This window comes from Siniperca chuatsi, linkage group LG10, assembly GCF_020085105.1.
Source record: "Siniperca chuatsi isolate FFG_IHB_CAS linkage group LG10, ASM2008510v1, whole genome shotgun sequence".
NCBI classification, from domain to species: Eukaryota; Metazoa; Chordata; class Actinopteri; order Centrarchiformes; family Sinipercidae; genus Siniperca; species Siniperca chuatsi.
The window spans coordinates 13,338,646-13,363,867 of NC_058051.1; the positions used below are offsets into that span (position 1 = coordinate 13,338,646).

The 25,222-nt window shown below is 38.2% G+C and overlaps 1 protein-coding gene and 1 long non-coding RNA gene across 2 annotated transcripts in view; one reads left to right on the top strand and one right to left on the bottom strand.

Annotated features, from left to right (window-relative positions):
* LOC122882962 (thymocyte selection-associated high mobility group box protein TOX-like) overlaps nt 1-3,909 on the bottom strand; it is a 77,598-nt gene extending 73,689 nt beyond the window's left edge. The window contains 1 exon segment of the mRNA XM_044210963.1: nt 3,289-3,909. Coding sequence (XP_044066898.1) covers nt 3,289-3,393 — 105 coding nt within the window. The 5' untranslated portion in view covers nt 3,394-3,909.
* LOC122882963 lies at nt 1,736-23,639 on the top strand. Its single transcript, XR_006379502.1, has 3 exons — nt 1,736-2,242; nt 18,754-19,015; nt 23,469-23,639. It is a non-coding gene; the product is annotated as an uncharacterized LOC122882963 (long non-coding RNA).
* The last annotated feature ends 1,583 nt before the right edge of the window (nt 23,640-25,222 follow it).

Here is a 25,222-nt window from a genome sequence, read left to right on the forward strand (position 1 = left end):
CACAAGATACATCTTTTCACTTGTAGTGCATTCTACAATACATAAAGTGCAAATTAGTACAGTATTTGCACAGTATGTATGAGTAATACTGTATATGTACCATACAGCCTGTAAGGCAGCAGGCAGCATTGAAACATGGCACAGTTTTATATTACCATCAGAGCACAAAGCTGTTTTAATGGTATTGTTCTGTGTAATTTCTCCTCGGCTGTGAGGGAGCACCGCAGTAATAAAAGACACGCACACTCACAGTCAAATAAAGCGAGTATTGAAAGTATTGAAACAGACATCTTCAGGGTTACAGTATTTATGGATATTCTTTCCGAATCATCTCAATCTGCACTTGAAGTACCTTCTCTGCTCATTTCATGAATCTCTTTCTTTGCATTCTCCACCTTTTTCTGTTTTGCAGTACTGAACTTCTCAGAGAATACAATCTTAGCACAAAGTGATTTGGTTAGCAGAATGATTCATGTTATTAAAAGGACCAGACAAATTTTGACTGCCAAATCTGGGAAAAGGTTCGCATCTCCTCCTTGCAAGACGTTTTTGTTGATCATGGACAACACTGCCAAAGTAACAGAGATGATTCATGGAGCACATTGAACAAGGTGAAAGAAAGAATACATGCAGCATGCATTCACATGAACTATGAATGAATGAAACAAGCTGCGGCTCCAAATGAGTAGTGTGACAAAGGCTGAAAGCATGACAGCAGCACACATGTTCTCTGGAAGTCATATAAACTTGCTAATTACTCAAACTAGGCTTGTGTCTGCACACAGCATCCAGAGTGAGTCGGTAGCACACAGAACAGGTTTGCAAATAAACAGACTATAAAGCTAAAATACCAACACATGCTCATTTTATCCAATTAAGCTTGTGTGTGACTCAGATTAACACTGTTTATTTCACAGCGATAAAATGAGAAATGTTTTCTCACACTGGAAATTGCTTCTTTTTTCCTGTTTTTTAGACAGGGCTACTGGAGCAGCCAGAAAGGAGTAATGGTGCTAAATCACAATATGGTTGCCAAATTGCAACCATCTTACCAAAAGCTTATTTTCATTCAAATTATTTTGACTCTTTTCCAATAATATTATCCCAAAAGAATATTCTCAAGCTGAACTAGAAGCCAACAAATCCACCAACAAATTCAGCTACAAAACCAGAATATCCACATGAATATGCAAAGTAAGTCCATAAAACCAATTGACCTTAATGCTATGATTAGCCTTTTGCCTCCACACTGCTTCAGAAAGAAATTGGCCAACCAGGGCTGTCAGAGATGATTAGCAGCAGGCAGATCTGAGCCATAGATACAGTACCTACATAACAAATCAGATGTCTTTTAATGCCACCGCCAGTTTGACAAGCGTTTAAGGAGAGGAACTTGACCTTGTGCACTGTGTTAACAGGACACCAAGTGATCCCCGCTGCTCCCAGCCTCATTTGCATTGCTAGTGAAGGTAGTTACACATGTGATGACAGCAAATTATACCTCCCCTTGTGGAAAGAATCCCCCCTCCCTCAAGCAAAGCGAGTGGGGGGATTTCAATAATTCAAATGAACACTTGTAATTTTGAGGGGCACTGCACTTTTGTTTCAGAGACAGTAGTTGGTGTCACTTTCTCCCATGTGAAAGCACTTTATATCATTTAATATCTAGTGGCTTTGTTTCCAGGATTCATGCAGTGTGTGGATATCAGCATATTCTTGGGATTATCCGCATAGAGATTGATCCTAATTCGTTTGACCTACAAAAAGATAACCTGTGCAGAGGAGACAGTTTTTTGAGCACTTTTGTGTGTCACGTGTGTAAACCTGCCTAATCAGTAAATGTTTTATATAGACCTTATTTCATCTGTGATCAAATGTCGGTCGCTAAATTAAACTGTGTCCAGTTTTTTTTTCTGTCTTTTGCACTCGAACAAGCTTTGTGCTACCAAACCCGAGCAAAGATTGTTGCAGCACCATTTTTTAAGACCTAAATTGGGAGATGATCTTGTCAGTTGATTACTGGAATGTTCCGTTCAGTTACAGAGATTTTCCATTGCCCACACAGTGAAAGACAAACATCCCCAATTGTGTTTTGTATTATTCCCCTCATTGTCATACCTGAAAGCCATCTTTATCTGAGAGAGCAAGCCAAAGAACTCCAATCCATCTTTATCTCATAAGAACTTCAGTACAGCAGCAGGTCGACATCCAGAGCTTGTTGATTTGTAAGATTCTGACCACGGTAAGTGACAACAACAAAGTCTAATTCTGTGATTGCAGATGGCTCAGATGCTGGTAACACTTGGAAGCTGTACGTCTGTTAATTAAACAGTTTAAAATAGTGTTCCTAGTATTTCCACAGGGCATTTATTGTGTTTGTGGTACTTATTAGTACTTTTGCTGTGAGCTCATCTTACTTTGTGGTGTTTGTATCTCTTATGGCAGGCTTTAATACACCTAAAGATTTCCATCCTTTCTGTTTTTTATGACAGGATTACTAAGCACTGGTTGTTTTTCGCAAGGGAAGATGATTTCTTTTTTCTCTCAGAAAATGTCTATAAAACTATAAAATATGCCATAATGTTGTTTTAAATGTCACCTGCGCACTTGCAATGGAGTCAGTGCAGGTCACAAGCCAAAAGCCGTGGGGTGTCAAAACTGAGAGAGTGAAAAGAGTGATACTTGTACCAGCCAGACAGTGTGGTTTCTCCTTACAAAGTAATTAACAGTACATTACTGGCACACATCCATTTAATCGTTGAACTCCCAGCGGAAAACCATGTAAGCTATAAGAAATAATTGACAGGGAAGATAATGTTGGAGCAGAGAGCAGAGTGGGGCAGTATAGATTCTATACAGCCGCACATCGGGTGGGACACTTAATGCCAGCTTTGTAAAAAAAAACTGCATAATCTCACCGGGGAAATAATATAATTACCAGGTTGGTCAGAGAGAAAAAAGTTGGTCTACACTTCTTTCTTTCAACAGCAAAAATAGAATGATTGCAGGTTTCAGTCTAAAGTAGGCAAACAGTAAATGCAAATTCTGTGTCGTGTTCCAGACTAAATTAAAACCAGTCCATCCTAGCTCAGGTCACTTTACTTGCTGACACTTGACATTTTTAAAGAGTGTGTAGCCGTGTTTGGAGCAAGTGAGCGCCTGTGGTTTAAACGCGTCCAAAGCATGCGTTTGCATTGCTCGAATGTTGCAGGGTGTATTGGCTCATATAGGGAGACAGGTGAGACATTAAGCATTTCAATGTACGAGGCTACACAGTTTGTTATTTACCTTGTTCGAGTGGTAATAGTCCAACGAGCTCAGACAACTTGGATCAGTCGGTAGGGAGCATGAACCCACATTTGCCGGGGGCGCAGGATAAAATCTCACGTCCATCTCAGGTTGTGCGAGACTGAAGGCATGAAATCACTTTCAGCGTCTTTGACTCACTATTGTCTCAGCAAACACAACGCCAAAGCAGGAGAGACAAAAAAAAAAGAAGTGGGGGAGTTTTACTCGGTACACTCTTCCCTCACATCCGTTCGCGGCCGAACTTCGGCACCAACTCTGGTGATGCGCAGTCCTCTAAGAGCCCCGCACCAGGATGCGAAACACTCACTCACTCACTCACTCAAAACGGCGAGTACAAATGTCATGGATACACACGTGTTGGTAAAACTATCCCGTTGTTCCAGAACAAATAAAAGCAAACCTCCAACTTAGATCCTCTCTTCTAAACCCCCCCCCTTTTTTTTTTTTTTACGGCTGAACAGCAGTCCATAAATAAGCAGCCTCTGTTTTCCCACTGCTCTCAGGACTCCACACAGGCTTTGTTATGGAGGTGCATATTCTTGCATTGGTTCCAGTACAGAAGTGGTTGGACTTCCCTCAGCCATGCGACCTCTGCCGATAATAAACGGGAAATAGGAACGGAGGGAGAAGGGGGAGGGGAGATTGGTGGCTGCCTTGGCAACCGCTCTCTCTTCTGCAACTGCGCGTTTCTGATTAGCTGGAAATGTAGTGGTGTGCACGGCTGTGCATTATAAAGCGCACTCTGCTTCCATCACTGCTTCATAAAGGCTTCCATTTGGGTTTTTGTGCCAAGGCGGATGGGAGGAGGTTGCACAGAGACTCTCTGTAGATCGACCATGTTTTTATGTATTTTTAGTTTTTATTTACATGGCTGCAAACTGAACCTGTTATGTGTAATCACCTGATTATACAAAACCTATCACAGTCTATAGCCTAAAGCAGTGAGCACAATTCACTTGGATAGGCCTCTGTACACCTCTCATTTTACCGTAATGCCTATGGATATGTTAAAGAAAAAGGACACACCTCTGTGAGAGAGTTTCATTCTTTAAAAGTCAAGAGTTTAATCTGTGTTAGGCCAGTAATGGTTATTAAATTTAAGGTAAATTTAAATACTAATAAAGTTGCTTTTGTCTCCAGTTGTGCTTGCACTTTAGGTTTTAGTGTTATTTGGATTAAAAGAAGGCAAAAAAAGAGAGAAAATTACAGCTCTAATAGTAACCACACCCAACAATGCAGAGAAGCACACTTCTAACTGTGAGCACTTAAGTGTGTAAAATATAGTATGCTCTGGGTGGAATATGTACAAGGAGGTTTAATCTTTTATTGCCATACAGTTGCAAATGTGTGTGGAGAGAGGCTGGGGCTGCGAGAGCTGCCTCTGACAGCTCACTGAATGTGATGGATAGCACACCCTTGCCCTGTGATGTGCATGCACATTTGATGTTGAAATGGCCTATCCATGGGACCATTGTCTTTCAATCATGTCAAGGCAAAGTACAGAACAGAGCACATTTTCTGCTGCCTGGCGTTATTACAATGCCACAATTTACAGCACAATCCCTGCCTGCACAGAAATGTTCTTTATTCTCCCGATGCTGTTCTGTTTAAAGATACCTAATTTGAACTGTTTTTAGGATGCATCAGCATTAGAACAGTGATAATATATCCTCTTTTTCACTCCTTAACAGCACTGCAGACAGGCTTTTAGTAAATGAACCTGGATGTGAATAAAGGAGCATGTAACACTGAGAAGGGTACAATTGTTTTTACACAAACCATGACAGCAGCATCTGCCCACTGCCATGGCACTTATGTTCCCAACCTTCAGAAATTTAAAAAGCTGGTCATTATTTCAGCTGGTCTATTATGTTACAGTGTAGGCCTCTACTGGTAGGCACAGCCTGCCACTCTCCCTGGCCCAGCACACAGAGGGTTAACCACATGGCTCGGTGCCATGGCTTCATGGGAATGGAATGTGGAGTGCTGTGTGTGCAGGGCTCCTTTCCCAGCATCCCTTACTGCCCAGGCGCATGCTAATGATCAGTATTATTGAGGCACAATTGATGGGCTAGCAACCAAACAAGAGAAACTAATTACTACTAAGGCTTTATTGTCCTTTAATTACTGAAGCTCTATGGCAATTAGTGCTTCACAAAGACACAGCACTACTTTAATCTCAAGTAAAATGTGATGCAGATGAAAAAATTTGGAAGATGAAAGGTAGATAAGATAATTTGGCTGTCGGTTCGTCCTGCAGAAATGATGGCTGATTTGAGTAAAGCGTGGGAGAACAAAAGAACTGCTGAGGGTTGTGCTAGTTTAAACCGAAAATCATCTCAAAACAGAATCAGCACGTAATATTTCTGTGACCTTGGATAGCTAAATAAAATTTTTTTTTAAAAATCTATGCTGAACGTCTCTTTCCCAAAGTTACAGTATAAACCAAGCCTTCAGTTAGTGATGTCATTAAATGATGGCTTACAATAAAGAACAGCAACTTTGTAGATTGTTTTACACCCACACAAGGTTTATTTCATACTACAGAGCAAACTGTGCAGAGTTGGTATGGGCAGGGGAAGTGACAAAGTGTCCATAGTGGCTGTGCACATTGTTTAAAGTTGTTTACAGTTTATGTTATACTACATCGAATGTTTCCCCAGGATAACATACTGTATTTACTTGTGATTTTTAACTAACTAAAGCTGTGATCTAAGGTTAAATGCAAAGTGAAATTCTGTATCTGTATCATTATTTAACTTTGCCGATTTAATTGTGTCACTTTTTTCCATGGAGCAGTTAGATCTTTCATACCAAGAATTAAGCACAGTCTCACATTATTAGAGTCCTGTTGCTTTGAGCAGTGGCTGGACACACCCTCTGCATTCAGTACAAACTTTTCACAGTTTTGAAAGTATCATAGCCTTTTTAAACATCATTAGTCCTGATTTATGCATCATTAAAGCAGTTTCAGAACATTAAGTAATTACCGTACAACATAGCTTAAAGTTACATGTGTCGGTGTGCTGTAAGCCATTATGTATTTGTACTGTAATATTTTTCTGATATTGAGACTTCTGCCTCACATAGCACAACACAAAAGAAGGAAATTGCATAATATTTGTGGGTGAAAATGTAGGTGTTACAGATATTCAAAAGAAATGTGTTTCTTAATTTCTTCCTGTGACAAACTTGTGATGAAGTTATGCCAAGCTTATTTATATTTTCAGTTTTCGAGTTTCTGGCTGCCAGCTGTTGGAGTTTGGTTATTAGAAACTCAGTGAACAGCCATACACCTTATTTGAAACAACATACTGTGCTTGTTAGAACTCCTATCAGTAGCATTTTGTGTACACATATTTATGATTGCAGATATGCTTATTTTTATGATGTAATCTGAATTCCAAAAAAGAGTTGGACAGTATATCCATTTTCAATTAGCTGATTAAATTGTCCTACAAGATTGAAGCCTTATTTTTTAAGGATTACTGTAAGAGGATGTTTTTAAAAAAATGATTTAGCCTATGAAATATGTTGTTGGATATGTTGACAGTAGATTTAAATAACACTCACCATTTTCATAAACCAAAAATCTCTGAAATTCTGCCAAACCAGTTTTTGTTCCTGATGTACACATGAAACACCCACAGAAGTGCAGGACATGTTGTATTTTTACTATCTAGCATTTAGCACAATTTGATCTGTTCATGCAAACTGTGTGCCTAAGGGCAGCTATGGTAAGGTACATGCAAATGATACCATTAGCTCAAACTCACTCTGTCTATGTTGCTTTCACTTAACGAATTCTAAAAACACATACTCTTTCCCACCATATACACCAAGAATGATTTGTGGGTCAGTCATATAACGTTATATAATAATACGTTACAATTTATGTTACAATATAAAGACTCAGCACTACTTTTTATTTTACTGTATATTCATTTGTTGTTCAGATCATTAGCATACACAAAACAAAATCATGTGATTTAGTTTTTTTGTCACCAATATATGGTGTTGATGTGTAAAAAAATACCTTGAACAGTGTGTCCCAGTGAGCTCTGTTTATTACTAATCACACACTACCTGTCTGTTGTACCTGTACCTGTCTTGCAATAACGAGCTGTACAGTAAGCCTGCCGGATATTTAATTTATTGAGAATCATTTCATAAAATGTCCGTGGACCTGTCTCACTGCCCCCCTTTGAATGTAGTTAAAAAGTAAGAAGTCATAAAAATATGACTTGCTGCTGGTGCAAAAAGTTACAATTATTTTTTTGGGATGTAGGCAAAATTGTGCATGGAGATACCTCAGGAGTTCCAAAAACAGAATTGTAAGATTTTCAATCTTACAATCACCTGAGGGAAACTTGGAGGCATGTTTCTGGCCCAGCTTGCTGACCTTTGACCCCTAGGTCAGGTCGCACTGACCCTGCTTGTTTCAGTAGGCCATGGGAACCAGCAGTGTGTCATAAGTGTGTCAACAATCCAACTGAACAATCATACAGCAGTTAAGATATGATTGTGGGATCATTCATTTAGTCAAGGACAAAAGAATGAGTTGTAATTTTCCATCCATGGTGAATGTCAGTTTAACTGTTGTAATATAGCGTGAAACATAAGCCAGTCCCTTCTTCCTTCCAAATTTCTATTGGAATAGATTTAGTGATCCTATAATGTGCTCAATGCAGCTCTGCAGACAAGGAGGTCATGACCTAGTTTCCCCAGAGGTCAGCTGCCATACTCTGATGCAGGACTTTAAGCCTCTAGCATGTGAACCACTAAAAGATTATGTCCATGTGTGGTTTTTCTTGTTTTACACCATACATAGAAAATGCTGACTCCCTAACAGAAGTCAGATACAGTACAGTATGTCTGTAAATCTGAGCTAGCAGTGAAAAAAAAAAGCTGGGATATTTTTTGACTGACATCATGTCCTCATTGTGTCATCCACCTTGCAAATCACCCTGAAGCATAATTAAGGAAAATCACCACAGGGCTTACATGCATTGACTCTTGATTTGGTAAAAGAGGCGTGTATACCTTTCCCCTCTGCATGAAGGGCTGCAGGAAGACAGAGAAGCTCAGTGAAAAAGAGAGCAGACTTGTCAGTCTGACCACGTTTCATTTAGCACTTCATTTCAAGGAAATTCTAGAGACTTCTAATTGCCTATAGCATTTCAGCTCTCATTTGGGGAAGAATGTATTGCAGACTGCAGGAACTTAGCTCAGTGTTATCATATCATGAAAAAGGCCAACATTTGCACATAGCGATAATGTCAAGTGAGTTGAAGTTTCATACTTTTGAACACTGTATACAAAAAACAAAGAGTGTGTGTGTTGTTTGGTATGCATGATCAAAACAAGTCAGTGACATTTGCTCAGGATTTTCTTTTTTTTTTTTTTTTTGCATTTTAGACACAATTTGTCTCATGCATATGACTGAGTGCATGTTTTGTGCACATGTAGGAATACAGGACCTATTCTTATTTCTACTCAACGAGACACATGGCATCATTTGCCAGAGAAAATTGTTTGTCATTCAAGCGGAGGAATTGTGAGTCATTCCTATATAAAGAAATTCAAGCATCCAATCATGGTCCCTTTCAGATGAGCAATTAGGATTCTTTTTGAGTAGGTCAAATTATAGATGTTTTTACTGAATGGGTAAAAAAAAGAAAAGAAAAAATGAGGCTAATTTGAATTCAGGCATCTTTTTAATGTGACCTAACAGCAATAACAACCATTAAATACATTTTATTTTCCAGTGACTGCACGTTTGGGAATTTATTTAGTCAGAAGTCACCATTTTATTTTTGAATAATCCTTTTTCAGGAGCTGTTAACCTTGACAGCCTTGCAGTAAACTGATGTTAAAATCTTCCATTTATGCAGATCTGTGATATGATAGGAGCATTATTTTCTGTAAAAATCCTCTCCATTTTCACTCTCTGTTGATGTCAAGACATGTAGATCCTATGTAATCTCTGTCATGCATGGTGGTGAAACAATGCTTTTGCTTCTCATGTTCCATCCACTGATTAAATGAAGCATACTTGATCTTTATCTGGGTTGAAGGATGATGCCTGCATTGGCCTCTATCCAGGTCCTGTAGGCTGTGAAATAAGAAGACAAACACAATAAATTTATTAGAGACATTGAAAAGATTTGTATGGCCTTAAATCTGCAGATGAACTCCGAAAGCATACTGAATGTTAAAAGTATATTTCACCTCAAATATATATTATTTATTGGGCGATAAAGGAGTATTTCACGCAAATATGATCAAGTGATTGTTTGCTAAACCCCACCCCTGAACCTCAATTGTCTAATTTTAGCTTAGCAACCGTAACTGGGCATCGTGGGCAGCTCTGTCCTGCTCTTCATTGGATTTGGGGAAGTTTATACTTCAGCAAACCCCAGCCAAACTCATTATCCGAGACAGCGTTACATGTAACTTTAAACGTGAAGCATGCTGCTTGAAATTTAAAAGTATAAATCTAACCTCTGTCTTGCATGTCCAAGTATGCAGGTTACGCAGTCAAACAGGGTTATGTTAGAATGAAATGTGGAAAAATATAAGATCGTATGTATTGAATGTTTATCATACTTATAACACCCCAAATTTTGAATGGTCATTCTGCCACCGTTATCACTGTAAACGTCTTATGTGCCATGCCAGACCAGAACGCTTGACAGATTTATCAACAGTAACTAAGAATGGCGAGGCTTAGCCAATGGTCAATTATCAAACATTTTGGATGTTAAAGGAATATTCACCCAAAAAATATATTATTTGTTGGATGATAAAGGCATATTTCACCCAAATAACATCAATTTACAACATATTTATTTTTTATTTAAAGATTTACCATGTCTGAAATACCATATGTTTATTTAAATTTCTTTAGCTCCTACATGTGGAAGCCATTTTAAAGCCACTTTACCGTCAACAAAACTATTCCAACATGTATGTGAAAACTTCTCACAATGAGAAAACTGTATGAGAGGATTGCTGAGAAAAAGACTATGGTGAACACATTGGTTGAGCAGATTTACTGATATATTTTAAAACGTATCTTTTGATAATCTTTTGTGTTAAAATGTTTTTTTATGATGAACATAATTGTATCACAGGTAACTGAAATGTTGGAACCTCCATAAAGCAATCTGACTACAAAATTATTTGTACTTGGAGTCCAGATAGTGAGTAATTGATACAAGTTCTGTAATTTTTGGGTGACATATTCCATAGATCTGAAAGATTAAGCATCCTGAGCAAGGCCTTATTCTGGGAAAAAAGCATTCTGTCTGTCAAAATCCCAGCAAAAGTAAAAACCCACAACTAAAAGGCCACTGTAAATATATCAGACTGAACTCACTGAAATTTGAGTAAAAGAAACTGAGCTGAATCTTTTGTCCAACGGGCAGAATACAGAATGAATGTAGTATTTAACTCAAAATTCAAGGCTATATTTCTAATGCCTTCTCATCTTGGCTTTATAAAGGGACAAATCATATTTAAACCCCACTCTACAAATGGATTCATGTGGTGAGAAATGTTGGTGATTACAAGAAAAAGTGTTTCATGGTCAAATTCCTGTAAAAACCTAACTGCTCATTCTCATGCTTGTAATATATTGGATACATTATTGCAATTTTCTACTACATAAGCCTCAGTGTCATTGCACAACGAAGTAAATCAAACAATCCGAGGTTTGGCAACTGCATACTCTTCTTGTGCAGCACACTGATGTTTGTATAGAGCCAATCTAGACTCTATATTTTCCCTCAGTGTTGATTTCTTGTTAATCTCCACCTTCCCTCTTTCCTGGCATTAAACAGCAGGAAGATTTGAAAGAGATGGTTATGCAATTTTGACCTGCTGCAGCGAAAGTGCCTGTTGGGAGACATGAGTGCCTTATAATGTATAAGCACACTTAGTACTGACGGTTTGGACCTCTATCAGTCTGGAAGGAGTGGCATTGTTGCACAATGGAAAGCATGATGGAGAAAATAGTTTCTCATCAAATCCCTTGAGAGATTTGAGATCAGAGTTTTGTCTATGCTACCTTACAACAGGATGAGGATTTTCGCGCCGAAGTTGATGTACTTGTATGGGTCTCTGTGTTGGACATGACTGCCCGCGTGAATAAAATATGGCTGTTGAAAATGCTGTTCAACACTCTTTGGGAACAACAATATCCTTTTAAGAGTAATTTCACTTAGGCTGTGTGTCCTTGCCAGCCTCACCCCATCTTTCTTCCTCTATTACAGACACAAACAAACACACACAGACTCACATTTTCAAGGGTGAGAGAACGCTACATTGCCATTACCAGTGAACACAGAGGCTAGGGGAAGAGAGAAGAAAGAGGGAGGGGGGAGGGATGGGATAAAATCCATCAGATTTGATGGCATGGTGATGTAGATAATGTTTTCTCTCTTCAGCTCAGCTCAGAGAAAAGAAGGCAGAACACAACCACTTTCACTCTCTCACACTCTCTGTTTTGAATGAAAGGGAGCACAATGTACCAAGTTTGTGTGTCTAACATGTCTCTTTGTGCACAAACACCATGCTCTTTTACCTATCAGAATGATTGCCCCACCATTATATGATTTAATGGTAAAACACACTCTTAATCCGTCTACACCACTCTGGCAGAGGAGCTGAGCTTATAGTCAACAGGGGGAAAAAAACATAATTATCCAGTTTCTCATCTGTTTGCACAAATACGACAGAAAACCCCTCAAAAACTGTGCAATGCTACGGTAATCTGCCGCACAGAAACATTGGAAAACAAATGTGTTCAGGAAATGTAGATGGGTTTTTAAGGTCTGAAAGCCACAGCTGCTTGGCAAGCAGAAGCTGGCTCCTTTTGTCTTTTATCTTCTTCTGTAATGTGCACAGGTGCTGCTTAATTCAATTGGAGAACGTTGCCATGGTTTTACATTAATATATTTCCATGTTACCATTACGACTGTTGTCATGGAGATGATAGGACCTATTTGAACTGAAAGCAGAGATGGTTTTATGGGGGTATTGCTCTCTCTCTTTCTCTCTCCCTCACTCTTTTTCTCTTTCTATCTCTCTCTCTCTTTCATTTGGTTGCTCCATGTCAAGTCACATGGTATGCAGCCAGATTTAAGGCTTGACTTCACTGTTCATTCTCCCCCCTTTTTTACTGGTTCTAACTCAGTATTGCTGGAACAGAAGATGCATTTCAATTGTACCTGGCAAACAACACATTCAGGGATAACACACAGTTTTTATTTGCTCATAACAGGGCTTTCAGAGCACTGTGTGCTTGATGCACAAATCAAATCCAGTATTGTGCAGAAGAATAATTCAAACATGTGACATTGAAAATAATTTTCACTAATGCTCCCATTGACTTTTTTCATTACCATTGAATGAACCCATTTTGACTGAATGTCTTTTGAATCCCCAGAGAAAATGGTTACAGAAGAAAATGAAAAGGCTAATCAGGTACAGAGGTTGGGCTGCTCTGGAAATGGAATTTGCCCAAAATCAAAACAACTATGTAAAATGCAGACATTTTCTGAACATAGCTTACTTCGAATATCTAATCGAGACACGGTTATTCCAATTAAAGTAATTGCACACTTTCATAAAATCAATACCGCTCCCTGGTACCATAATTGCTTCTTTCAATCAATTTGATGCATTTTCTAGAACAAAAGGCAAAGCAGGGGTATTCAATTTACTCAAGCATACCAAAGTTGATGGAATGCTTGCATTGGCTATTAAGGCATTGGTTGTTTTCTTCTTCTTAAGGATGCCAGTGGAATATCTTCAGATGCGAGTTCAAAGTGACCTTGTTATCTCTGAATTTGGTCTTCAATACCACTGTAACTCATTATAACACACAAGAGGAGAAACATATTAGTACCCTGATACCTTACTGAAATGAGATGCAAAATGTATCACAATATGCAGTAACTTTGTTGAAATTGAACTTAGTTTCTGCTAATGAATGTGCTTACACACACACACACAGACACACACACACACACACACACACACACACACACACACACACCTTGGTTGAAGGTCCAAACAAACATAGAGAAAATCTAGCAAAAGCACCCATGAGAAACTGGGCTATTCTGACAGCTTTGATCCATCAGCAAACCATGATGCAAAGCAAAGTCAAATGTGTCCTACTTTTCTTTGCATTAACTGAGCTCAAAACAATTTCTGAATTTTTACACGTACTGTATTTTAGGCCGCTCTCCCGTCAGCACTGTTGTGAAATGAAATAACTTAGAATTAGAAATGGGTTACAGTCTGTGTCTTTCTTCCTCTCACGCTGTCTCAGTCACACACACGCACTCACACACACACACACATATACACACACACACACACATGCTCTACAGATAGACAGACAACCCCCTGTTTAAGCCACCACCATTTTCTCTTTTTCTGCATTTCATTCCTTTTTTTTTCTGATATGAAACTCTGGACTCACAGCACAGCACCCAGCTTTCTGCTATTCTTATACAAACACAAAGTGACAAGATGGTTACTCTCTCTGCACACTGACAGTTCATTCCGGACTAGGAAAAATGTCAAAAATGTTTAGTCACGGCTGAGTGGACTTAATTACCATCCTCTAGGCTGCCTCAGAACTCAGTGCCACTAATGGTCCCGAGCTACAGATAAAATTCCATTTACAAGAATGTTGCAGCCACAAGATCTGATTTGGCCAATATGAAATATTTACATTGATGTAATTAAAGTGACAACGCTTATCACCCATTCCACCAAAAAAAAAAAAAGGAATTGCCCTGTTTAGATAAATATGAAAACAATGATTGTTGGCCTTTTAGATCAAGATGAGAAATTTAGTAGGTGTTGTGTCTGGGGATAATTGGAAACGTGTTATGAGAAGTGCTAATTTTGAAGTTTTATGAATATTTGCATACACAGAATGTGGTTCCTAACAAGGTTACTTACAGCAGGTAAAGCAAGCAACCTTTTTAGGAACCTAACTTCTTAACCTGATTTTGTGTTTTTACACTACAGAACTTGATTAGACTAATCCATTATTTGTACTTTTTAAACCTGTGAGGTCATCCTCTAATTACAAAAACAGGTCAGGTCTTGACAGGTCTTTTAATACACACAATAATAAAAAATAACAATCAAACCTAACTTATTAAGGTTTTCTGGTGCTCTTCAAGGTCTGTTTACATCAGTAATGCTTGTAAAACATTGATTAAACCTACATTTTCAATGATCTGTGGAAAACCACACAAAAAGTCATACTCTTTGATAATACATGTAAATATAACAGCAATTTCTAAGGTCAAAAAAAGTACAGAATGAGCCTTTAACTTGTGTCAAACAACAATATGTATTTTCTGACATTAACTTAATAAAAGCAGTATTTAATATTATAACTGTAATCACTGACCTCTTGCTCAGTCAAATATGCAGTGGCTACCTCGTCATTGATTTATTAATGGCAACAGGGAAACTCAATCAAACAACATCAAAGGTTTATGGAAGTCTCTTAACCCAAACAAGACCCTGAGCAGAGCACTATGCTCGGTTCATCTCAACATATGCAAATGTTGGCAGTGTCATGGTATTATAGTAAAATAAGAAATATGGTGGACACATTTTCATTAAAAGTCCTTTTCTGTTGTATGAAAGCGTTACATATGGGTTTCACTTGTGGGAGCAGTGCTAATGTCTACCTGCTGGGCTACTCAAGGCTCCAGTGTATGAAAATAGTCCTCAAGGGCCCCTATTCATTCATAATTTTTTAAATTACTAAATCAATAGCTAAAATAAAGTAGCCTCTGAAAGAGTTAGCTCATCCAACTTACAAAACAAAAACAAATTTGACCTATAGCGCTATCTAACCATGAAGATAGTTCTGCTTTTATTTGTTTTCGAGATATCTGTCTCTGAAACTTCTGCCACCACCTTAGTACAGTGGAAAGTAAATGGAAGTTTGTTTGTGGTGCTCACGGCAAAATAAATTTAACAACTTTACAGAATCAGTGTCCCCATTACTGCAAAAATCACTTGAACAGTTTTAACAGGGACTATTTCTTATGTAGAAAGAGGCTCAGATGAAAACTGTTCACAGTGAGGTGTGTTGATTATCTAGAGTAACAGGGACATCATTATTGGAAAGACACTTTTTTTAAGCTGTGAGCACCACAAACAAAATTAATTCACCTCCATTATATTGGTGTGAAGACAGAAATCGGAGAGACAAATATCTTATATCCTAAAACCTGGGCAAATAATACCAAAACAAGATGTGTAAATTACTAATCACTTGAACACCTCCAAACCAAACTTTGAGCATGTCTAGATACCAATGGATGTAAGTAACAATTTATTTTTTGTTAATTGGCAGGAAAAAACCCTTTAAGTCATGGTGAACTTGTAGGGGTTAGTATTATTGTTAGTGACAGCTGCACTCCTAACTTTTAAATAACAATATATTGTCAGTCATAAAGACAGTCTACAGCCGTGCTAGCGGCTCTGTGAGACTGAACTTAAGCAAAGTAGCGCTTTGAGCTAAATTGTAATGTCAGAATGCTAACTTGCTCACAACGATAATGTAATTGTTAACACGCTGATGTTTAGCATGGTATAATGTTTACCATTGTCACCATCTTAGTTTAGCGTGTTAGCATGCTTTCATTTGCTAATTAGCACAAAAAACAAATAGCGACTGTGGCTGATGGGAATGTCATTTGTATTATAATATTGAACAAATTGAAATTTTGACCTGATCCCCATTAGCTACTGTAACAACAAGAGTAGCTACTCTTCCTGGGGTCAACAAAATGTATTTACAATACTTCATTGAAAGAACACGTAAATCATATCTGAAATCCATACAAGACTCAAAATACAAGATTTTACAAGATCTCATTTTACAACACAGGGTTGTATAATGAGATTTTGCTTTGTAGTTCCCTTTATGCTAATCAAAAATAAGTATATACAGTAGATCAGTGAATAAATAAAAAGTCATAGATATAATAAGTCATAGAAATGAAAACTATTTTACATGGTGGAGTGCTGAGGATGATTTCAGGAGTCTCACAGCCTGAAGGAAGTGGCTGCACTGTAGTCTGGTTGTACGACAGCGGATGCTTCTGTTATCTCTTGCCAGACGGCAGCAAAGTGAGCAGGCTGTGGCTGGGGTGGGTACTGTACTTTAGTATCCTTTGGGCTCTGCTCAGGCACCTCACCTCACCGCAACACCTCAACACTACTCATGACAAACACTAAGACGCAACAACACAATAATTCACAATCCGTCTAATACACATAACTACATAACTTTGTTACCTCTTAAAAGAAATCCATAAGTAACACAACTACTCTGATTACAAATAAATAAGGTTAGATAGCTCCACACATCAATATCAATATCAAGGAAATGGAAATGGAAATGGAAAAAAAAAAAACACAACAGGACTATGTTCTCTTTTCTTGTGTAAATAAACACAATCTTAACATTTAATTAAAGCATATTTTAGTATTTTCTGTGGTCAGAAATCCTGATAATTTACTGTTCTCTGTAATGAATGAGTTCTACATGGGAGCAACAAAGAATTTCCCTCACTTGACTGCCTTGTAAAATAATAATGTCTGTCCGAAAAGAACTACAGGTTTTTATAATATACCTCTGGAGATTTAGCTATGATAGTATTTCATATAAAACAAAGTAAGAAATAACACTCTGTTCTTTACACTTAACCAAGACAAATGGCTATTCACTGTAGCTACCCTTGTTCTATATGGGCAGAGGAGTGTCATGCGAGCTGCTTTGTTATGTGCTACCTGAAACCTGTTTAAATTACTTTGTTGTTCGTTGTACTTCGTTGTATTGGACCATATTACTGAACAATAATCTAATTGTGATAAGACTAATGCTTGAACCAGCTGTTTGGTTAAATTAGTAGGCATGAATTTCCTATAGAAGTTTTATAATTGCCATGCTTCTGCCCATTTTTGTCACCACCTGATCTGCTTGCCTGTTCCATGTCATTTTACTGTCAACTATGATAACTATTAGCTTTGTTTCAGGCACTTGTTCAGTAACTGCTTGGCCCATGACCTGGTAATGGCACTAAAGCAAAGGGATCGCCAAAGTTATTACAATTCATCCTGAGGGGAGCATGAAGTCCATCCAATAGTTGTCGAGACATTTCACTGAAAGCCAAAAGGATTCATCCTCTGGTCCATGTAAGGACAAACTTCCACCACAAGCCATGCAATAATTGTTGATATATTTCAGTCTGGACCAAGGTTGTAGACTAACTGACCATCAAACACACATTGCCATCCCTAGAGTCATGTTGCTAGCATGGCTAAAAATCAATCCAATATGTACAGTATATACATACCGTATATACATGATGTTATGTTTCATGGTAAAACACACAGGAAGCTACTGTTTTCACACTCATAGATTAGCTATTGAATGGGCCATTGTGCCTCTCCCCATCCTTCACATCCATCATGTGAAAATGAGTTCATATGCATCATTGCTAACATAATGGTCTTAAGAGGGTGAGAGAGAGGCTCACCTAACATGCAGGATGGCACAATAAAGAAGAACCCACTGACGTTAATGAAAATGTATACCATTTAAAACTAGTAGAAGCAACGGCTAAGAGGAAGACAGAGCATTATTTATTAATAGTAAATGGCTAAGTGACTGGCTGTTGATGTCATGGGCTATTTTCATACCGTCTCGATGTTCTTTCTTTGTTGCCAAGTTTTTCTTCAAGGAAGGAAGCTACATTGTTGTGTTCTGTTGCTAACTGGCGTTGTTGGCTTTGTAGCCAGTATTTTTGGATAATTACCGTCTTTTTCCGAAAGGGTTTAATGTGTGAAAAATTGACTATAGAATGCTGTTACATAAGGAAAAGTGTACGGCCAAAAACAATAAGCACCTTTGATTACAGATTCACAGATATATTTCACAGATATTTTAGGATCTTTATGTGAGTACCCAGCCCACATGAATTCATAAGCCAAAGTCAAGTGTAAAATGATTTTTGGAAAGATTGATAACATTTAAAAGAAATCAAATTAAGGTACTCTCCAAGGTTCATACGTCTTAACAGATAGACTGCATAATTCTACTCTTGTGTGAGGCCTCTGCAAGGATTGTGACAAAACACTCAGAAACAAGTTATTACATATAAAAGTGCAAAATGGGGAACATTATTTTATAATGGTAAATGTTAAAAGGGTGCAAAACAAGTACCTGTTGTATTACTGTTGCTTTACAACTGTGCCTATTCCCCCACAGCCCTAGTTTCATCCATATCTACCTCAGTGAGACTAACATGCAAACACCCCGCTGTGCACTGTCTTCATCCTTTCTCTCCCTCTCTCCCTCCCTGCTCTCCCTCTCCTCATCTCCCTCAGCTTGTAACCTGAATTCAGTAGCGCAGTGGACCAATCGATCACAGGGAGTCCTTTTTTTCATCCCGGCAATTTTCCTCTGAGGAAAGGGGGAATCATGTGAGCTAACAGTGTGGAAAATCAATGCTCCGCTGGCATAGAATAACTTGGAGTCTGGCTGGCAGAGAGCACTGGTCTCCATGAGGCCAGTTTGAGTGATAAAGCCACCACACGTCCCTTCTCTCATCCTGCATGATATGCAGTCACCCCTGCAACCCTCTCAACAGTAGGTGAACAGTTTTATTCCCCAAATCCTGTGGATTTATAAGACGTATGATCATGCTATGAGGCTTTGTGTGCATAATGGCCATGTGAGTCTGTGTGTGTGTGTCTACTGTATGCACGCTTGTGTATATGTTATGTTTGTATATGTGTTTTATATGTACTAAATGTATACACCGCAGGGATGTATCATGTAGGGTTGCACCCTGTGTACATAAAAACCTCTCACATGTAAACATTACATGTCATTACAAACTCATAATGTGCGGCCAAACAATTGTTCAAAACGACAGAGCTTCATTTTAAATTCTAGTGAAGATCCCAAAGTTTCCACAGATGCAAAATAGGTCAGGCTGAATTTTGAGGAAATGTGTATAAAATGATCCACAAAATATTTAGAATATTTCCATTTGATGAAATGGTGCAGTCATAAAAACCTTTGGTTTGGGGTTTGAATATTTCTCTCAGTGTAAACATCATATTGTTTGAATGAAGAGTTGGAACAAGCCAGGACTGCCAGACAGTGCTGAATAAGAAGATATTTTAAATCTTAAATAAACTTCAGGGAAAATAAAAGAAGAAAACTGGATGTTGAGGGGATTAAAGGTGTTTAAAAAGATTCCGAATGTACAAGTATGCAAGTAAGCTTGTGTACATGTACAAGGTTTCGGCATATGCAACACTGCAGAAAAACAGTGCTTCAGTGTGTGAAATAGGTTTCATAATCAACAAGAAACTGGTTGACACACTGTCATCTTTCATAACAGTACTGTCACAGGTACACCGCAAAGTGTGCTTGTCTGCACATGAGTGTGTGTGTGTGTGTGTGTGTGTGTCCTTTCAATGGAATGCCATCCCTTCTTCAACACCACCCACACTGACCCAGACAGTCTCAAACCTGCTGATGTTGCTTTCAGTAAAGTTGCATCTTTCAGATCTGCTCAGAGGGGGAGAAAAAGATGAAACTTAAATCCTGAAGGTACAAGAATATGCAAAGTACGAAAATATGTAGATAGATAGATAGATAGATAGATAGATAGATAGATAGATAGATAGATAGATAGATAGATAGATAGATAGATAGATAGATAGATAGATAGATAGATAGATAGATAGATAGATAGATAGATAGATAGATAGATAGATAGATAGATAGATAGATAGATAGACAAAAACATCAGGTAATGACTTAAGTTTGTATTTAGTTTACTTGTACAGTGTTGGAAGGCTCATGCGTATGATTTTATATTACAACACAACATAATCAAGCGAGCTGTCGGTCCCTTCATTAAGAACTGCATGTTATAACAAAGCATGGATCCGCTTGGGAGACACCAGTCACATCTTGTCTTGCCAATTACACTTTGCATGATTCCTCCCCCAAATTAGGATGAGCCAAGATGGAAAATGATTCTTGGCATGTCGTGGGCCTTAATTATCCGTTGAACAAATGGAAATATCATTGATGTTGTGTTCTTATCACCCATAGACGGAGAGCAACAAAGCACGCTGACAGCTTTCTGGCTTGTGAAATATAATGTGAGAGTGCCCAGCAGTTTGTTGTGATGAGCAGCCTGAGAGCTTAAACACATACCTGGTCATTAAAAGTTTATTTGTGGCGGATGCAACAGATCTCTAATTTCATCATGTGGTTCTGACGGGATAACATGGTCTGTTACTTACGAATAACATGACAAAGACATCATGAAGGCTAAGCTCCTTGGTGCTCGGGAGTGACAAACACCATGAACAGCATTGCATTGCAGGACGTTTTCAATTGTGTTGTTGTCTTTGAAGAGCAGAACTTGAATCATGAGAACATACTCAGAGAGAATATGGGAAAAATACAAGCTCTCAAACACAGATTGGAAGAAGAAAATATCACCCATACAATTTTCAAGCATCACTTCCATAGCGAGACACAAACAGATCGCAGCAGCTACCTCCAAACGCTTTGCTTGTTATTCACAATGAGACAAATATTATTTTAAAAGAAACTTTAGATATATTGTGCATCTGCAAATTTGACTTTATAGGAATAGCAGTGAAATAACATTACCATAAGCTTGGTGCAATGCATGCATAATAGATTGTTGTTTTCACTCTGCATATGGTAGGAGCTGGATTCGCTTCAAAGTGCACCAAATTTGCATGATTCAATGTGAGGGATTCTGGGATTAGAGAACACCACTTCCTCCCCCCACCCCTCTTTCACTCAGCTATAGAAAGGTATCACATTCCCACAGATGGTGGGGAACATTGTGAGAATATTGCCATTACGATACAAAAGAGTAAGTACAGGAAACTGAGAAAATAAACACAGCCACATTTTTTTCCTTTTCTCTCATTTAACAGTTTAATTTTGATACATGATTTGAATTAAATACATGTTACTAATTAACTAATATGCTCTTGCATCAATTTTGTCATTTCTTTCAGATTCTAAATAATATTCACAAATTTAAATTAATTAAGATTTGTGGTCAAAGATATTAAATATCATCTGCCGCCGTATTTTGACACTCGAGATTTTGTGACTGAGAGGAAAAGTGACAGCTCCTACATGTGCCAAGAGAGAAAAGCATCAACAGACAACACACTCCTGTACTGCTGCTTGTTGCAGACATCCCTCACCCTTGTCTTCTAACACTTAAAAACTGACAGAAAACAGAGAAAGAGAGGAGAAAGCCTGTTTGACTGTAGACAAGCCCCAGAGGCTGCTACTGAACGCTGTCTGGCAAACAAGAACAAACTGATACACAAAGTATTAACAGCACTCAGAGCTGCGTTATTTATGAAAAAGCAAATGGCACAAGAGGAGTGAACTGCTTCTCTACAATGCTCATGAATCATTTTCTCTTTTTTAACACTTGTTGTCTTGTCACCCTGTGATTTTGGCACTGTGCATTCCTAGATAAAGTAAACTGAAGGCATATGTCACAGGCAATAGGGGTTTTCACAGCAGTGTGTACTTTTATGCAAATTTCATGCCCATCAATGATGAGCTGTCCCTCTTCTCACTGGATAACCTGATTATAATTTAGATCAGGGTGTCCATCTGTTAGGTGAACACCCACGCGCAGTGTTGTGCATATAGGATGAATGAAACCGCCTCATGGTTTTCCCCATTTCTTACTGAGAAACAATGTCAGAGAAGGCAGTCAGGTTTTGTTTATGCCTGTCTCTTGCAGTTTTGCCTTCTATTTCTGTTTATTTGTGGCGTTTCGGCCCAAACTGAATGGATTAGCACTGAGATGACACGGGGTGAGAATAGCACAGGCCCGCACAGTGCTGTCTCAGAGTGAGCAAACCTTAACAAGCCAAATCCAGCGTGGTTCTAATGGTGAAACCAACATCTGCCTGTGGATTTTGTGGAGATGAACTGAGAACATTTATGTTATGCAAGAAAGGGTATTTGCTGCGACTTGGCTCCCCCACAGTTTTGGAGTGCAACTCACTTTTACACCACTGTAAATACAAATAGGGTCTTGACAACAAGGTGTCCGGGGCATGGAGTGCAAATGAAAGAGGTGACATTCTCCCTGTGACAAGTCAGTGTATCATCAAAATGATTTTGAAGCTGTTATTTTAAGGTAAAATAGTTGCATGATGTTTTCTTATTCTTCTTCTCTTGTGTGTCTTGTGTTTTTACTTCCTGTCTGTGTTTTCCCTCCAGTTCTGATTGTTGGTCCTCCCTTGATTGTTTGCACCTGTGTCTCGTTGTCTCACCTCCCCTAGGGTATTTAGTCTGGGTCTTTTCTTTTTTCTGTGTTGGATCATTGTTGTACACATGGTGTTGTTCCTGCCGAGCATTGTCTCTGTAAGTTGTGTTGGATTCTTTGTTCTCCCATGGACCTTGTTTGGATTTTGGATTTTGTCTGCTCATTACCTGTCTGCTCACCTCTGCCTGTTCTTGCCTGCATTCCACCCCACAATAAACATGGTAGTCCAGCTACTTCACCCTGAGACCGCTTCCTCGTCATCTGCTTTTGGGTCCACATACCTCCATACAGCACCCCTTACGACATGCCATCCCTAAAAATAAAGCTGTTTGGCATGGGTCCATTGATTAAATTTGCCCATGTTTTGAAACATCAGTCTCTAAGATTTTCGCTTCCACCCCAGTATAATGCAGGTGAATGGAATTTTTTTTTTTGTTATCTGCATGGCTAGATAGGGGTAAGTGAGAAAATATGTTTTTAAGGTATTTTGGTGACCCGATAAAAGTCAATTATTTGCAGATAGACAAACATTCTCCATAAAAGTTATGTTCTCATATTTTGGATTCAAAATTTGTTTGATCAGCAACCCAAAGAATTTTATAAATCCAGAAGTGACATATCTTCCATCAGTTGCAGGGATAATCTGGCTCTCTGCAAAATTATTCCCACCTTGCAGATGAACCAGAGAATCTGACGGAGAAAGAGACAAGCTGTTGATGTGTGTCCTTCTGGCAGGTGGTGGAGGATCAGGTCTTGTGATGTTCCTGACCTAATATGGCCGGGTCTGGACTATCAGCTGAGAATCAGGTGCTTGCTAAATATTTAGGAGGATGAAGACTTCCCGCTGGGCCGAGGCTCTCATCATAAGGCTCGGCTCAGGGCTTCTTTTCTGTGTCTTACAGTGGTGGAATGTTTATTCAAGTACTGTACTTAAATACAATTTTGATGTCCTTGTACTTCACTTCATTATTTCCATTTTACGCTACTTTATACTTCTACTTCACTACATTTCAGAAGGAAACATAATACTTTTTACTCCACAACATTTATTTAGGAGCTTTAGTTACTAGTTAATTTTCAGTTAAAGACTTTACATGTAAGACATATCATGATCTTAAAAAATATGTACAGTATATTAAGTTGATAAAATTATTAACAGTATTAAATGTTGCTTACATGTATATGTATCATCATCATGATAAATATAATACTCTGAATAGTGCCATTTTGAATAACAAGTACTTTTACTTTTGATACTTTAAGGACATTTTGCTGGAAATACTTCTGTACTATTACTAAATATAAAATTTTGAACGAAGGACTAATGGAGTATTTTTATACTGTGTCATTGTAAGTAAGTAAAATATCTTAATACTTCCTCTTCTAGCGTCTTACTCCATATTTCAGTCCGTATCTCACTCCTTTTCTCTTTCCTCATACCCACTCATGCTCGCTCTCAGTCTTCTTTGTGTCTTTGTATTTGTTGTCCTCTTTTCTGTAAATGATCGCATCTACTGTTGGCATTCTAGAGATTTTGTGTAGGAAGAAAGTATTTTGTGTGGAAGAGAAAGTTTTAAAAACAAAGGGTTTCAGTTCTCTGAAAGGATTTCAAGTGTCTTTTAAACCCTTTCAAATGTTGGTGAAAGGCATGTTGTTCATTTCCAGTGGTTACATTTTAATTTTTAATAACTAAATAAATATTTTTTTCATTCAGTAATTTGATGCTGACAAGTGTTTATTACACAACTGTTTGTCCACTTACTGAGCTGATGGCTTTGACCTGCATGTACAAAATCTAAAAATGTGGAATTAAGTGGTATGACCCTAATTAAACACCAACATATTGCCATTTTTTAGTTAAATTAACCCTGCTGATGAGACTGTCTAAAACCTCTCATACTTTAATTGATCATATTCTGCTGTCTGTTTGCCTCCACACAGTCCACACAGTGTGTTGCTGAATCCCCACTGATTAAATTCCATCATAAATGATTATACTTAATCAAATGCAAGCAATTAAAGTAAAAGCCTGATCAAATGGTGGCTGACGGTCAGTCAAATATGCTGACATGTAATTGAAAATGTCCCCTTTCTCTTGCTCTCCTATGCCCCTGTAATATGAATCTGTTTAAAAACAGATCAGGTTTCTGGCAGCAACAGGGGAGTAGATGATACTTAATCAACTAATTGATACAACAAAGACCTTTTTGAATGTGTGTGTTCAATAACATCTGGCCCCTCTCATGTTTAACGCTAAATTATTCACCAGGATGACATTTTGCATCCAAACTAGCTATAACTTAAAGTTCCCCTCCACTCAAAAATATGTTTTTCTACTTGTTCCTAAAGTTTAATGTTTGAGCTTCACTGCACAGAATGATGTACGTGCAGGGTTTGACTCTAGAAGGTTGTTTTCACATTCATCTGCTGAAAGTGGAAAGTTTCTATGAGCACCCTGAAAATCCCATTTTCAGGGGTGGGCCTACATG